At 38.5% G+C, this 16,806-nt stretch overlaps 1 protein-coding gene across 4 annotated transcripts in view; it reads left to right on the forward strand.

Annotated features, from left to right (window-relative positions):
• The window catches only part of LOC150106874 (proton-coupled zinc antiporter SLC30A2-like), a 185,963-nt gene extending 169,484 nt beyond the window's left edge, over nucleotides 1–16,479 (forward strand). For all 4 annotated transcript variants that reach the window (XM_090393362.1, XM_090393364.1, XM_090393365.1 and 1 more), the window contains exon 10: nucleotides 15,694–16,479. In XM_090393362.1, the coding sequence (XP_090249488.1) occupies nucleotides 15,694–15,839 (146 nt within the window). In that variant the 3' untranslated portion in view covers nucleotides 15,840–16,479. The remainder of the gene's footprint in view (nucleotides 1–15,693) is intronic.
• Nucleotides 16,480–16,806: the final 327 nt, after the last annotated feature.

The following is a 16,806-nucleotide window of genomic DNA, read 5'->3' on the forward strand; positions in this document are numbered from 1 at the left end:
TGCTCCCTTCACTAAATGCTGGCTAAGACAGTTATCTGTCAAGAAGTCCAAAAATTCAGTTCCCTTAGTATGCTGCCGCTTCTACCTGGTATATCGTGGAAAATGAAGATACATTGCAAAGGGCAAAGACATGAGTACTGTAATTGCAAGGAAGACCAGCAGACAAATATGTGATGGTTATATAAAGCCATAATCAGGCCTTATTTAGCCTTCTGTGTTCTGATTGCTGGAATTTGAAGGGAATGAAGATGCTTTAGAGAGGGTACAAGGGTGGGTAGGTAACAAATATCAGAACTGAAAAATCGGTTATGAGGATAAATTGCATCTAATCTTTGGTGTAGTAGGAAGGGCAATGTGATTGACATCTCAATCACATTGCTCTAGTTTACAAGATGGTGCTGGAGAGATTTTTCAAAAAAAAAAAAAAAAATCTGTGCAAGTAAATGAGATTTTTCATAAAATATTTGTATGTAATTTTTGAATAAAGGATAATTCAGTGTGAATTTAAACCCTAAAGGTCCATGTCTCTAGACTGTGGAGGTCCTATGGTAGTAATTCCTCTATCAGAAGTATACAACTTTATACTTGGCAACATTGAATTTATAAAAATAAGTTTGTAAACCTATCTTATGTTTAGTGCCCTGAATTGACTTACGTTAAACTGAGAGCCCTGCTCCAGGGATCAGATATGGTATATTTTGTTACTTCAGGATTTCAACAAGCAGTGGTGTTGTTCATGCATCTGGTGATAAATCATATGTTATTGTCTTTCACAAAACATCCACACCACAATGGGATGTGAACTTTCAGCCTGTTGGACAGTAGATGGTTATCTACTCGGCTTAACTGGCTAACTGGACTAAATGGTCCTCACATCAGAATTCTCAGACAATATCCTTCCCAATTTTTCATTTACAACTAAATCTTTTTTTGATATTGGCCTATATGAAAATTTAAATTAAACAGTGGCTCAGAACAGAATAAATGGTGTACTGCAGAGCTCTGCAGTATGTTAATATCTTTTATAGGTAAAGTGGATACTAGATCAACATTATTTCAAAGCCAAATGTTTGTAGAAACTATGAAAGTTTTGTGAGTTGACCCGAGAGCTTACGAGAATACAATCCTTGGCATCCCCGAGTTGCTATAGCTTGCACTACTTAAGACATGAGCACTTAAGGCATGTCCAAGCATCCATATCAGCTCGCAGGTCAACTTATGAAACTTTCATAGTTTCTACAAACATTCGGCTTTGAAATAATGTTGGATCTAGTATCCACTTTGCTTATGTAATCTTACATCACCAAAATGAAACCTTATGGCTCTTCCTTTAGTAATTACTTTTATGCACCAACTGAGAGTTCACTTATGAAAAATACATTTCTCTGAAATTTCAATTTCCTTAGTACTGAGGGATTCTACTTTTGACGAGAACAGACTTATTATTTTAGATTGAGCCTGATTAGATTGCATACAAGGATTTTCAGGAATATCGCATTGCACTGGTGCTGACACAGTTTGATTCCTACTGTCTATCAGATGCAGAGATCTGATGGCTGGCAGGCCCCACCGGCTATGAGAACCAGTGGTGGATTTAAGGTATTATAGGGAGGTAGAATTTCAATCTGTGGCCAAGTGAGTTCTTGACACACCTTTTACCTGTTTAGGGGCAGTTAACTATAATATATTGTTGCTGGTAGTCACCTGTGTGTCTATGGGATTTGCTAGTGAATCCTCAAAAGTCCACAGCGTTATCAGTAATCTGCTTGGGATACCTGAGCAATCTCTTCTTTCTCTATCAGTGTCTTTGCATGTTTTTCACTTATTGTTGTCATGGCAAAACCTCTGAATGAGGCCATATTTGAGGAGGTATATGAGATATTCCTCAGACTGGGAAATGTCAACTGAGCGAAATTGGCCGAGAAAAGTTAAGCTTTTTGACACATCCCCCCCCCCCCCAAGCAGTCAAATAAGACAAAATGGATGACAGAATAAGCTAGATAGATTTACAAATGAATGGGGATGTCAGTTTAATGCAGCAAAATGTAAGGTCTTGAGATTTGGGACACATCGATGGGACGCTGCATACTCTATTGGAGGAGTTAAACTGCAGGAAGTAGGAGAGACAAGAGATCTGGGTTTGATGATTGATAGAAATTTAGGTGGACATATTGCAAAGGTAGTGAAGGTAATGCAGAGAATTGCTGCAATAATGAGAAGGACATTCGCCTGCAGAGATAAAATGGTTATCATTCTGTTGTATAAGACTCTGATCAGACCACACTTAGACTATTGTTCTCAGATCTGGTCCCCAGGATTTGAAGGGTATAAATTAACTGTGGAAAGGGTACAAAGGCGGATAACAAAGATGGTGTCGGGACTGTATAATGTTAGTTATGAGGATCGGCTGAGGGAGTGTGGACTGCAGAGTTTGGTGGATAGAAGGAGGGATGATATGATTGAGACTTTTAAACAGTTGAGAGGTGGTTACAGGGTTGACACTGGGGAATTCTTTTTCTTGGTTGAACAGTGGGAAGGAGTCATGACAAGGGGGCCATTCCTGGAAGTTACTATTATTATTATCATTATCATTATCACGGGCAACTCCAGGGAGTCATTAGACTCATCGAGGGAGGCCCCAAATCATTTTCATCACAACCATTCGACATTCACACAGCATCCATCATACCTCGCCCCAAACTCATTCACCGTCACAGCATCCACCACAGACTCAGGGAGCGCACTCCACTCATTCACCACTCCAAAAGTAAAGAACCCAGCTCCAACACCCCTACTAACCACACTTCTGCCCAGTCTCCATGGATGTCCCCTAGTCCTCCCACAACCAGCCCTGTTCTCAAAAATATCTTCTGAATTAATTCCATAGAAACCCTTAAGTAATTTGAATGTCTCAATCACATCTCCCCTCCTCCGCCCATCAACCAATCCTTGCAACCCACAAATCCTCAACCCGCTCTCATACGGTTCACCCCACAGACCCGCCATCATCCTGGTCACCTGCCCCTGGATCCTCTCCACCTCCTCCCCATCAAGAAGAAACCTAGGAGACCAAATCTGAGCACAGCAGTCGAGATGAGGTCCTATCAAGGCCCGATACAGAGGAACAACAACCCGCTTGTCAACGTATTCCCCAGCAACCAAGTGACCTGATGAGCTGATCTGGCCACTCCCGCAATGTGTCCCCTAAATCCCAATTCCTTATCCACCAACACTCCTAAATCTCGTGCCTCATCAATTTCCTGGAGCACGGCTCCACCAATGCAGTAAACTGCCTCCCATCTTTTCACCCCAAAATGCATAACCTTACGAAAGGAAACTGTGAGAAAGAGGGTGAGGAGTGGTTTCTTTGCATGGAGGGTGGTTGAACCATGGAATGCATTGCCTGATTGAGTGGTGAGAGCGAGAACGGTGAATACATTTAAGGAGTGGTATGATAGACTTTGTGTTTCCTAGGAGGGACCTTCCTCAATGAGGCTTGATAGACCTGTGTTTCTTAGAAAGGACCTCCCACGATGAGTCTTTTGACTCCATGGAGGCCTGAATATTAATAATAATAAGTGACGAACTCATTACTCAGACGCAATCAGACTTTGAACACTCCCCAAATCTAGAAGATGCTACATCCCAAGACAGCATCTATCAGACCTTGGAAACACATACAGAATTCCAAACGGTTAAGAAGAAGAGGAAAATCTTTACCAACACTCTTATTTTGGGTTCTTCAGAACCCAAAACAACAGGGATAGAAGCACTCAATGTACCTAAAGAAAAGGTACCACCAGTCATCTTAAGGGATAAAGAAAAATAGATTCCTGTCTCATCAGCCCTCAGAGAACAAAACATCACATTCTTATGGGCCAAAAACTCTGGAGTTAAAAATTCAACCTACTACAGTCATGGATTATATACAAATGACCAGATTTATGGACAATGCAAATCTTCCATACCACACCTTCACTTTACCCAGTGAAAAGAACCTGAAGGTGGTTCTACATGGGGTTGCCGAAGGTATCACTCCTGAAGATGTGATCACTGACCTCTCCAGACAAGACCTGTCCCCAGTTAAAGTGAACAGGATAAAAGACCGATGCCTTTGGCTGGTGGAAATCAGCAATACACAAAAGCAAATCTATGAACTGACAGTAGTATGTGGACTCAAAATATCAATTGAGCTGCTCAGGAAGAGAGCATCAGCAGGACAGTGTCATATGTGCCAAAGGTTTGGGCATGCCCAAAAATTATGTAAGGCAGCCTACAGGGGCTTGAAGTGCGGTGAGGGACACCAGACCATCACCTGCACCAATCCACATTGTACTCCTGCCTGCTGTGCAAACGGTAGAGGACCTCACCCCACCAACTACAAGTGCCTTTTCAACCCAAAAAATAAAATTGAGGGTCAGCAAAAGCCAATCTTGCTCCTCCTTGTTATGATGTTATAAGCAACCAAGTAGGTCGTACCCCAGTCCGAAACACCTCACCTTCAACCACACAGGAAGGAACACGACCCACAACCACGACCAAAACACATGCCGAAGCTGCACAAACTGTTTCCTACATCTCTCGGGCTAGAAAGCTCCAACCTAACAACAGTTTTAACTGCCTCGCTTACCACCATGCTGCAGGAATTCAGCAAGACAAGTCCTTCACCATCTTCCAGAAAGAGATTCCTGCAAGGCACTCAAACCATAATAGCCATCTGTCATGAGTAAAAAAATTCAAAACAAAATCACTCATGATAGTAGCATGGAATGCAAATGGATTGACAAACAAGGTCTTGGAACTTGAAGAATTTGTGACTCGTCTCAGTGCTGATGTTATCTTGATCAGTGAAACACACCTAAGACCAGCTAATAACCCTGAAATCTGTGGATACACTATATACAGAAATGATAGAATTGGTGCAAGAGGTGGAGGCATAGCCATATATATTAAGAGTTACCTGAATCATAATACAATAGCCAAACTATAAACCTAGAGGTGACTGGTGTGGAGGTACATACCAGCAATGCTGGCAGTCTAAAAATCTGTGCTGCTTATAATCCTCCGAGCATTCCTCTGCTAACAACAGATCTGGACTCCATACTTGGATCAAATGACTCCATAATAATAGCAGGAGATCTCAATTCAAAATACATGGCTTGGTATAGCTCTTTAATTAACACCAAAGGCTACACACTATTCAACTATGCAATGCTCAACTCTGCTGTTGTGGCAGGACCTACTGAGCCCACCCACTTCAGCCCATCAGGTAGCTTGGATGTGCTAGACATCGTCATTTATAAAAATATAAGATACCAATACAAATTGGAATCAGTTAACGAATTATCTTCTGACCACAGTCCCATAGTGCTTAATCTAGGTTCATCAGATCAATTCTCTCCTCTGCACACATTCATACCATGGGACAAGTTAGCCAAGGTTCTTCCTGATTATATTGGTCTGGTGCCCAACATCAGTAAAAAGGAAGAGATACTCAGCAGTAAATAAGGTATGGTTAAATTGCCTGACTGATTCAAATAGAATCAGTCAGGCAATCCACTGTCTTCCACCCAACCAACCATATCCCAGAGGAAATCATGGATCTAATTAGAGCAAAAAATAGAGCCAGAAAGAAGTACCACAATACCAGGGCCCCACAGGAAAACAGTATTGAACAACCTAAACAGACAAGTACGTGAAGCTCTTCAGAAACACAGAAACCATCAGTGTGAAACCAAATTGGCTGACATCAATACGGACGATCACTCCGTCTGGAAATTCTTAAGAGCCATCCTCACCAAAAAGCAACTCATACCCCCTATACAAACCAAAGAAAGGGATAGTTCACACAGATGAAGCACTAATAGATGACCTTGGATCTCAGTGCAGTCCATCTTATGCAAATCGAAATATTAATCTTATATATAAGATTCACCCTCATGTTAGGACAAATTTACCACAGAACACTGTTAATTCAGAACATACCACTCTGACAGAAATGATAAATATCATCGCTCACCTAAACAGTAAAAAGGCTCCAGGTCCAGATGGCATAACTAACCGAATAGTAAAACTACTTCCAAGAAAGGCTATAGTCCATCTCGTCAATATTACCAATGCCATTTTTAGATTCCAGCATTTTCCGACTGCATGGAGAACAGCCACCATCATGCCATTGAAGAAGCCAGGAAAAAACCCTTCCCGAAAGCTACAGACCTATCAGCCTGTTGTCCAGCCTCAGAAAGGTGACAGAGAAAGTGATCCTCACGAGATTCCCAGCAGAAGCGGATAAGTTAGGAATTTTGCCTAACGAACAGTTTGGTTTCCGCAAAGTCCATAGTACAGTTCAACAAGTACACTGGCTAGTGGAAATCATTACAAAAGGCTTTAACTGGAAACTCAATACAGCTGCCATCTTCATCAATGCAGAGAAGGTATTTCACAAAGTATGGCATCAAGGCCTTCTCTACAAACTCGTAAAATTTAACTTGCCAATCAAGTTAATAAAAATACTCCACTCATACCTGAAATACAGATATATGCAGGTGTTAGATTGTGATAGAGTGGAAAATTATGTATTCCTATCTTATCACAGTCTAACATGCTTTTTCCAAACAAAAGAATGAGATAAATACAATAAATTGCCTCTAAGTGTAGAATAAGTATTATGTATATATAAATCAAGTGAGTTCTTTAATGAAAGGGTATTTTGTGCTGTTCATGAATGTGATTAAATTGATATTGAAGGTATAAAACATTAGCAGAGCATTATAAAATATGTATAAAAGAATTATAAAATGCAAGCACAAATTCAACAGTTGGGGGGAGTCAAGTCCAAAGGTTATGGAGTTGTAACGTGAGAGAGCGGATCGCCCCGAGTAAACAATGACGTCATTGTACGTGCAATTAGCAGCGGAGACGATGGACGCCGTGACGTAGTAGTTCGCTGGACATCGAAAGGGGCGAGAAACGTCGAGAAAGAGGAGGGTAATATAAGGGTCATGCGACCCTGTAGCAAAGCTTTTTTTCTCCTGGATCTCTGGTGTGTTCCCATCTCGTAGTGGAGGAAGGGTGCCAGTGCCTGGTACTGGCAGTCGCGGGTTTCGGCGACAGTATCTCCACGGAAAAGTCCGGCTGTCCACAGAAGGCCAGTTTCCTGTGAATTTATGATGCCATAAAGAGCCATAAAGGAAGATAAGTAGACTTTGTTTGTGTTTCACTGAATATGAATGAAAGATTTGTGCCACGTTAATATGCTATAAAATGGAACTTTAATGATATATAATGATAAGGTTGTATTGCTAGGACTTTAGAAGGATATTGAATTTATGTTTATTATCTGTCGTTGTGTTAAAGTTCGCCATTATATTGAATGAAATCAAGGATATGTTTAGAGTAAAGAATTGGCATAATATTAAGAGATTGTGAAAGATATGAATGTTATCTTGTGTAGTCTGACAGAGCTACTGAGTCTTAGATTGATTGTGATAATAGTACATGATTAATGCATTAGTGAAGGTTAATATAATTCTAACTTTAGGAAGCTACTGTATAATATAAGTGTAATAGTAGTGTTTGAATTTTATATACCTATATCTGAAACTCCCTTAAGATGGGATTTGATTTATGTTATTATGTGTATCAACTTTTGAGTATAATAAACCTTGCTTTTGATTCTAACAAAGACTTTCTGTGATTTCTGGAATCCGATGCACCGCTTATAAAATATTAATGCAAACCTATGCGGGATGTTAAAGGGGATATTTGAAAAGGGTATATTTTGGCCACGTCTGCAGAGTTGATAGGTATCGTTAAGTACTGTCCAGAGATTACCTCTTGGTTGTTAATGTTTAATAATCTAATAGCGCTAAGTGGTGCAGCGAAACAAATTTCTTGGCGTTTTACGAGAGGTAAATCTTAGGCACTCTGATACTCTGGTACAGCCTCTATCTCGAGGAAATTCCATTGTCACTCAGAGGTACCACGTGCTACCTGATAGTGTATTACGGAGATAAAGCAACAAAGGTTTAAAATAAGTGTGAATAAGAAGAAAGCTACCAACATAAATGGTGTAGCGGTAGGATAGTTATAATAAGGAAGAAAAGGTTGCAACATAAATGGCGGTAGGATAGTGATAGAATAAGGTTAATATAGAAGGAGGTTTAGGTAGAAAAGATTGAATAAAAAAAAATACAACCATTGTACAATAAAAGACAAGAAATCGTTACAACACAGGTCAAGGTCGGCGAAGTGACTTCATCCAGATGCAGGGTCTTGGCAGTCGTACTTCAGGGCTCTCTTCTGGCCCCTCTCCTGTTCTTAATCTACGTATCAGACATCCCTCTGAACCCGAGAACAACATTCACTGCATTATATGCAGATGATACTGCATTAATGTCAAGATCTCTGAGCTCATAACTGGCAACTAGAAGACTTCAATCCAGTATACGTATATTAGACAAGTGGCTGGCAGACTGGAGGATCCAAGTAAACCCCCAGAAAAGCTCAGCCATACTGTTTACAAGAAACATAGCATGGAGGATATTCATCTTTTGGGAGTTAAGATTCCATGGCAGACTGAAGTCAAATATCTTGGAGTGATTCTTGATAGAAAACTCCTATTCAGATCACATAAGACACATTACCTCGAAGACATCCAAAGTCATAGCACAGCTCTACCCTGGGATCAACATACAAAGTAAACTGGATACAGAAACAAAATTAACAACTTACAAGATGGTAATACGACCGGTCATCACGTATGCATCCCCTGCATGGAGCCACACTGTGAATACAAATATTCTAAAACTACAGAGATTACAGAATAAGTGCCTGAGGATGATTCTAGATGCCCCTTGGTTTATTAGAAACTCCCAGATCCATAGAGAAGTCAACATCCCTTACATCTCTTCCCTTCTCCTAGATCTAGCTGAGAAGTTCTTTATCAAGACAAGCAACCACCCACCCAAATCCATTGATCAAGGAAGCTTCGGAATATAATGAAGCAGAAAGCTACAAATATAAAAGGCCTAAGTCTATCTTAAGTTTCAGCTGAACACAGCTAATTTCACTGTCCTCTTTGGGCAAGCATATAGCTCATAAACACTCCATTCAAAGTTCTTTCAACACAGACAAAGGGGTTTATGAAAAGCAATTTTGCTTTACCCATCTAGCCAGAAATGTTATTTGTTATTCCTTAGTACTGAGTGAGAATTTTTGCTTTAAGGTTTCTGCCTGGTCTCTGAAGAGAACCAACTAGTTTGAAATAGCTGTCAGGCCAGTGAAACCTTTATCAAATGCACTAATAAAAGGTGAATATATGGATGTTTGGGCAGTGCTCATCTCTTAAGTAGTGCAAGCTAAGGCAACTCAGGGATGCAAAGGATTCTAAACTCTAAGGTCAACTTACGAAACTTTCATAGTTTCTACGAGCATTCGACATTTGAAATAATGTTGGATCTAGTATCCAATTTGCCTATGTAATTTTATATCTCACTGAAATGAAGCTTTCTGGCTCTTACTTTAGCAATTACTTTTACGCACCAACTGAGAGTTCACTTATGAAAAAGACATTTCTCTGACATTTCAATTTCCTTAGTACTGAGTGAGAATTTTTGCATTCTTAAGGTTTCTGCCTGGTTTCTGAAGAGAACCAAACTAGTTCAAAATAGCTGTCAGGCCAGTGAAACCTTTTATCAAATGCCCTAATAAAAGGTGAATATATGGATGTTTGGGCAGTGCTCATGTCTTAAGTAGCGCAAGCTAAGGCAACTCGGATGCAAAGAATTGTAAGCTCTAAGGTCAACTTAGAAAACTTTCATAGTTTCTACAAGTATTCGACATTTGAAATAATGTTGGATCTAGTATCCACTTTGCCTATGTAATTTTATATCACTGAAATGAAGCCTTCTGGTTCTTCCTTTAGTAATTGCTGATATCTTTGTTATTAATCTTCATCCTATATCCAAATCACTAATCTAGCTATTCTTGTTCACCTAGACTTCAACACTGCTTTGTTATTTGATATTCTAGTTAATGCTTTTCCAAACTTAATAACTTACTAGATCAAAATTACTGTTATTTTATCACTTCTCAATATAGCTGTTATCTTATTATGAAATGTAACCAGATTAATAATGAGATCCTCTTTTAACAAACTTGCAGAACCTTTTATAAAGATTCCTATTTTTATTACTCAAGTGATTATTAAGTGGGGTATAGACACAGAATGGAAAGAGAACAAGAGGTATTGTCTGGAGGATGTATAAGTACACTTTCAGAGACCTGTAAATAAGGGTGCAAGAAACAGTTTTTTGAGTAATGAGTTCCACAGCGAGGGAGTGGAACTCATTGCAAGGGAGTGTGGAAACCATTAATAAGTTATAAAGTGAATTATGAACAGACTTCTTTCAGTGAATCTCAAATCATTAAAGAACCCGAATCTTGTCATCCTGTCAGAGAATTTGCCTGTATAGTTTTGAAATGTGTAATATTTTTAAATTTGGAGATCAACACTGGTGAGAATGTATTGAAAGAAACAGGAAATAAGGGACCTGGGATGACGGAAATTTAAATGCCATACTTTGAGAATTGAGGACAACACAAATAATTGTGGTAATGATGGAGAACATTAAAATAGTTCCACTATATAGAGTTCTTGATCAGGTAGGTCATGTTTGGACTACCTATGCATAAACTCAGTCACTTGGTTTACATTTTGCAACATGAAATGGATAACCATTATCCTTCATCCACACTGACAATTTAAATCATCCTGCAGAATCTATCACTAAACTATCCCTGGAAGTATAAAGAGCATGTGAGTAGGGGAGTGAGAAGCAGGTTTTTTTCATGCAGAGTTGTGAATGATTGGGATGCTTTGCCTGAGAGTGTAGTGTCTGCAGAGAATTTGAGTGCGTTTAAAGCACGGTATGATGAGCTGTGTGTATGATAAAAGGACCTCCCAGATGAGTCTTTGACTCCATGGGGTCTTGGGTAATAATAATCTGTTTATCCAACCACATCAGGAAGGCTATTGCCCTTCTGATAATTGAAGAGTCAGAGAATTGAAGCATAATTACATGTGTATGTAAGGGGTTGGTGAATTGCAGGATTATTGTTTTGAAGGTTATGTTAATAGTAATTACTGTTGCCCTCCTCATGTTTGCATCATCAGAAAACAACTAAATACTCTTAAATCATTCCCTATATCATTAGTATACAAATTAAGCAGTAGGGGCTATAGTACAGTCCTGAGACACTCCATTAGTCATCATTCTCCTGGATTCTGTTCTACCATATACTATTCTCTGTGTGTCAGTCAGTCCTACTCCCAGCTTCATTTCCATTTACTCTGATTTACGTAATCATTTTTCTATAATAAATTTAGTTTAATCCTTGTGCTTTACATTATGGGAGATACTAAGACAAGGAGTGATCAGAACTTGGTCCACCTTTACCACGAGTTGACTCAGTCCTGAAGATACTTCAGTCGCAAACTTTGTTTGCTCACATTTGGATAAAGGATTAAACTAAATTTATTATAGTCTAATCAAGTGGGGAAAAAAAAAACTTCTTGTAATAATTTTCTGTCCAGTATTATCAAATGCCTTCCTTTACAAAATCTAGCAGCAGCTACCCCCCCCTTATCCTGCTCAGCTGCCACTCTAATATGAGTAAATTATTTTCATTTGTTAACTTTGTGAAAGGCAGGCAGGACCTACCTTTTAACAAAGCCATACTGTCTGCCATTGAAGTGTCATATTTCTTTCAACTTTTCTAATATCTTAGCCACTACTCCAGAGATACTAATTGGTTTTTAATTGCTATTTCTGTCTTTAAGCAATAGAACTATCTTACCATCTGTCCACTCTGTTGGGATATTTTCAGAGCTGAGACTTGAACAGTTTGGTCAGAGGCCCTACCAGTTTTCTTGCATGATCTCATAACACATGGGCTAACGTGCCATCCCATCCTATTACAAGAAACAAAAAAAATTAGGTCATGTTTAGGTTAGTAATATTAATTTAATAAAATTAAAGTAATATTAATTTCTTGGCTAATATTTCACCAGTAGTTTTAACTAGCATCATATTAGGATTTAAATTGGCTGTTGAAAAGTAGCTAAGTGTATGTGCCTTGGCTACATTTTGTATTTAATAGGTTGTTTGTTCTGATGATACTAATTGAAAGCACTTCAGTTGTGTAGTGGCTGTAGCTGAAAAACATTCTTCTGTTGGATGAATATCTCTGTGAGAGCACCATGTTTTTTTTAATGCAATTGTGGCTGCCTTCCCACATTCTTAAGATGAATATCATATAATTACTGTTAGAAGGTCCCACATGACCCCGACCAGCCATTATGTGCACATGTCGAAGTTGCCATAAATGCAAAGTGCATATTAAAATTTTAATACCTTATGATATTGCATTGAAATATCAAATTATTATTATTCAGTCCTCAAATGGAGTCAAAAGACTCATTGTGGGAGGTCCTCTCTAAGAAACAGTCTTATCATACCACTCCTTGAACTCATTGACTGTTCTCGCTCTCACCACTCCATCAGTCAATGAATTCCATGGTTCAACCACCCTCCATGCAAAGAAACCACTCCTCACCCTCTTGCTCACAGTTTCCTTTCATAACTTCCAGGGATGGCCCCTTGTCATCAATCCTTCCCGATGTTCAACCAAGCGAAAGAACTCCCCAGTGTCAACCCTGTAACCGCCTCTCAACAGTTTAAAAGTCTCAGTCATATCACCTCGGCTGAGGGAATGTGGACTATAGAGTTCACCAAACTCTGCAGTCCACATTCCCTCTGCAAGAAGTCCTTCTCGTTATTGCAGCAATCCTCTGTGTTACCTTCATGACCTTTGGACATATCAGGTATGTCCTCTAAATTTCAGGTTTGTATTAGTCATCAACCCCAGACCTCTTGTCTCCCCTACTTCCTCCAGTATAGCTCCTCCAATAGAGTATGCAGCATCGATGTGTCCCAAACCTCAAGACCTTACTTGTTTGCTAAGGAAAATTGTTTTAGCAATATGCTTGCTTATAATAACAAGGTGATGAATACATTCGACAAGGGGGCGGAAGAGAATGTATATACACTAGTATATTTAGATTTTGCAAAGGCTTTCAATAGATTGCAACATGATAGACTAGTAGTTAATTTGGAACAGATGGGGTTGGATAGTATATTAGTGCATTAGATTGGAGATTACAGTCTGATAGGTATCAGCAGGTTGTGTATGGGGGAGTGATATCCCGGAAGAGGAAGGCACACCACTAGTGACTAATGACATACAAATTAAATAAGAATGGCTCAAACTGGACTCATGGTATGTAAATTCTTCCCAAAAGAGGGTCACTAGTGGTGTACCGTGGGGATCATTTTATTATCATTATTATTACAGGTATCTCTATGGACGTCGGTAGAATCATCGCGGGAGACCCAAACTATCAAAACAATATCTATCATATCTTGAATTCATTTACAGATGAAGAACTCACAACTGAGTCAAGCAATGCATTCCACTCATTCACCAGCCTCTAAGCGAAAAACCTTGTTCTCACACTCATGTTAACCAACTTTTCTTTAATTTCCAGAGATGACCTCTTGTTCTTCCATCACTATCACACAGCTGAAACATTTCCCCTGCATCAATCTTATAAAAATCTTTTAGTAATTTAAATATTTTTATCATATCCCCTCTTCTCCTCCTATCAACCAACCTCTGCAATCTATCAATGTAGGGAGCATTTTTTACATCACTCACCAACTTAGTAGTTTTAAGGCCATTGTTGTTCAATTTATGTGTTAATGATATTGGGATGGATTTAACTATTGATATGCAGATGATGCACAACTGGGGAGAGCAATGCACGGTCAAGTGGATGTTGTGACCTTACAAGAGGACTTGAATAGATTGAATGAATGGGAAAGTAAGTGAAACTATCAGTTCAGTGTTGCAAAGTGTAAGGTTGAGATTTGGTAAGCAAAGATGAGATGCAAAACATACACTTGGTGAGGAAAGTTTAAAGGAAGTAGAGAAGATGAGAGATCTAGGAGTAATGGTGGACAAGGACCTGAAATTGAGGGGCGCCACATTACACATTCACAATTTGATGTGAAGATATCACATCGAATAATGGCAATGATGTGGAAGACCCTGACATGTAGAAATAGAAGTTATGATGTCATTATAAGGCCTTGATCAGGCCTCGTATGGATTATTGCACACAGATTTGGTCGCTGGGTTTTCTTGCTGATGAGATGTTGGAAAGGGTCTAGAGAAGATTCACAAAAGTGGTTATTGGTTTTGGAATGTGGAGTAAGAGGACTGATTGAGAGAATGCAAGGAATGCAAGTTGTAAAGCCTTGTGAATAGGAGGAAGGTGGGGTGGGGAGGGATATGATTGAGACTTATAAGCTAATCAGGAGTTATCAGGTTGACATGGAAGAGATATTTCATAGAATGGGAGATGGGGTAGAACAAGAGGCCATCACTCAAAACTGTAAGGAGGGTGTGAACAGAGGAATGAGAAGGTTCTTTTTGCATGGAGAATGGTTGGAGAGTGGAATGCATTGCCTGAGTGGGTTGTGAATGTAGACACATTGAATCAGTTTAAGGCCTGGTTGGATGAGCATTGTATACAATAGTGCGTACCTCCCACAATGAATCTCTGATCCCATGGAGATCAAATTTTAATAAAATAACATCCGAAAGGTCTTAAATGGTGATATATAGTTTTTTGCAGGTGATTCAAAGTTGGGAGAGTTATGTGAAATAGAACAAATGCTGTAGCTTTGCAAGAGGACCTAAATAGACTGTCTGAATGGGTGAGTGTGTTGGGATGTCCGTTTAATATTGCAAAGCATAAGGTTTTAAAATTTGGGAAGCAAAGATGGAATGCAGAGTTTAGGATTGGTGGGGATATTTTAGAGGAGATGAAAGATCTGGAGGGTGATGGTAGTTAGGGACTTGAAATTTCATGGACAGTTTTGATAAAATTGTGAGGACAACACAGCAGATTATGGGAACAGTGCAGACAACAGACATGGAAGTAAAGATGGTTTTTGTTCCATTGTACAAGACTTTGATCAGACCACATGGATTACTGTGCACAGATATGGTCACCAGGTTTTCAAAAGAATGGTGAGATGATAGAGAGGGTTCAGAGATGATTGTGACTAAGTTGGCATTCTGAGAGGATGCACATTACAAAGATTAGTGGTTAAAAGGAAGAGAGGAGACAATCGAGACATAAGTTGGTAATGGGTAATACCAGATTAGCATGGATGAGATTTTTCATAGAATATCTGGATACAGGGAGAAATTCCTGAAACTGTATAAAGTGGATGTGAGCAAAGGGGGGGAGTGAAGTAGATTTTTTTGAATGGAGAGTGTAGAGGATTAGAATCCATTGCCTAAGAGTGTCATAAGTGCAGAGAGAAAGTGAGTGCATTTAAGTTCAGGTATGATGAGTTGTGCATGCGAGAGTGGGATCTCCTACTGTGAATTTCTTGACTCCATGGAAGTCTGTTATCATAATTTTCCTTAAAATATTCACGAACTTCTTTGCTGACTTAAGAAAAAGTTATCAGTGTGTATATATGCAGAAACTTTTATAAACAGTATTAGCATGTATTCTGTAAATTAAAAAAAAAATGCAATTTTTTTTTTGTCTAGCAAAAGATCAAGAGCCCATTTCCATTTTGAGGCAAGCATCACGAGAACTGAGAAAAAATTTTGATATATTTGAACTAACAATTCAGGTGGAAGAGTACAAGGATGAGATGCAGGACTGTAGTCAGTGCCAAGAGCCAAATGATTAAATCACATTTCCTTTTATTGTCCAGGCAGTGTGTATTTAGCAATAAAAGAAGTCTCAGCAAAGCTGATGTACAGGAACTTCATTTCATTTTTCTACATTTAATACAAAGATATGTGTATTTGTTATTATGAAACTCAGAAAATATGCCACTTGATGTTATATGCAAAATTTTTGATAGCACATGCATTTTTAATGTGTAAACATTAATTGGTTTTTAGTGGATGAACCCTTAATTGTTACTCGAAGCTCAGAGAATCAATTGCTTAATGATTATAAAAAATTTTACCTGTTTTGTTCAGTATTGGATTTTATTTTGATGAAATTTAACTTTACATTTTGTATTTGTTATGCATAATTAGACATTTTGGCTGACTTTTTATAGCTTTAAATCATTCTAAAAATTAATTTATTTTCAGAATTATTTTTCCTGTATAATTCTAAAATATCCTATTTTGGATGAAATGTGTTCACCAAAAATGTATTAATTCTCTACTAATACTAATTCTGAAAAATTGTGTTACAATATCAACTGAAGTAGATATTCTGAGAACAAAGTACTTGACTTTTTTTCATATTCATATCTGTTTTTGTACATAGAACCAAATTATTTTCAATAAAAAAACACATTCACCATGTCTAAAGATTGTTATCAGTTTTTGAGATGAGTAATATTCATCACCCTAAATGGGAGGGGGGGGGGGGAATTGAGCAACATCCTTAGTATTTCTTGTGTGTTGGCATCTGGAATTCATGTGTATTGCAAAAGAATTATACAAGAATTAGAATATAAATTGATTAGTTTAACTGTAAATATATATAATCAGTTCACTGAACTCAAGTTAGATTTTAGCTACAGAAATTCTAATTTAACTGAAATTCCTGACGATTATGCTTTTCTGCTGTAGCATACAAGATTGTTCTTAGATTGGAAGAAGGATAAGATAGTGCCATTGCATAAAAGTGGTCAT

This window comes from Typopeltis vanoorti, chromosome 5 (genome assembly GCF_054136105.1).
Source record: "Typopeltis vanoorti isolate ZY-2024b chromosome 5, IOZ_Tvanoo_1.0, whole genome shotgun sequence".
Classification (NCBI taxonomy): Eukaryota; Metazoa; Arthropoda; class Arachnida; order Uropygi; family Thelyphonidae; genus Typopeltis; species Typopeltis vanoorti.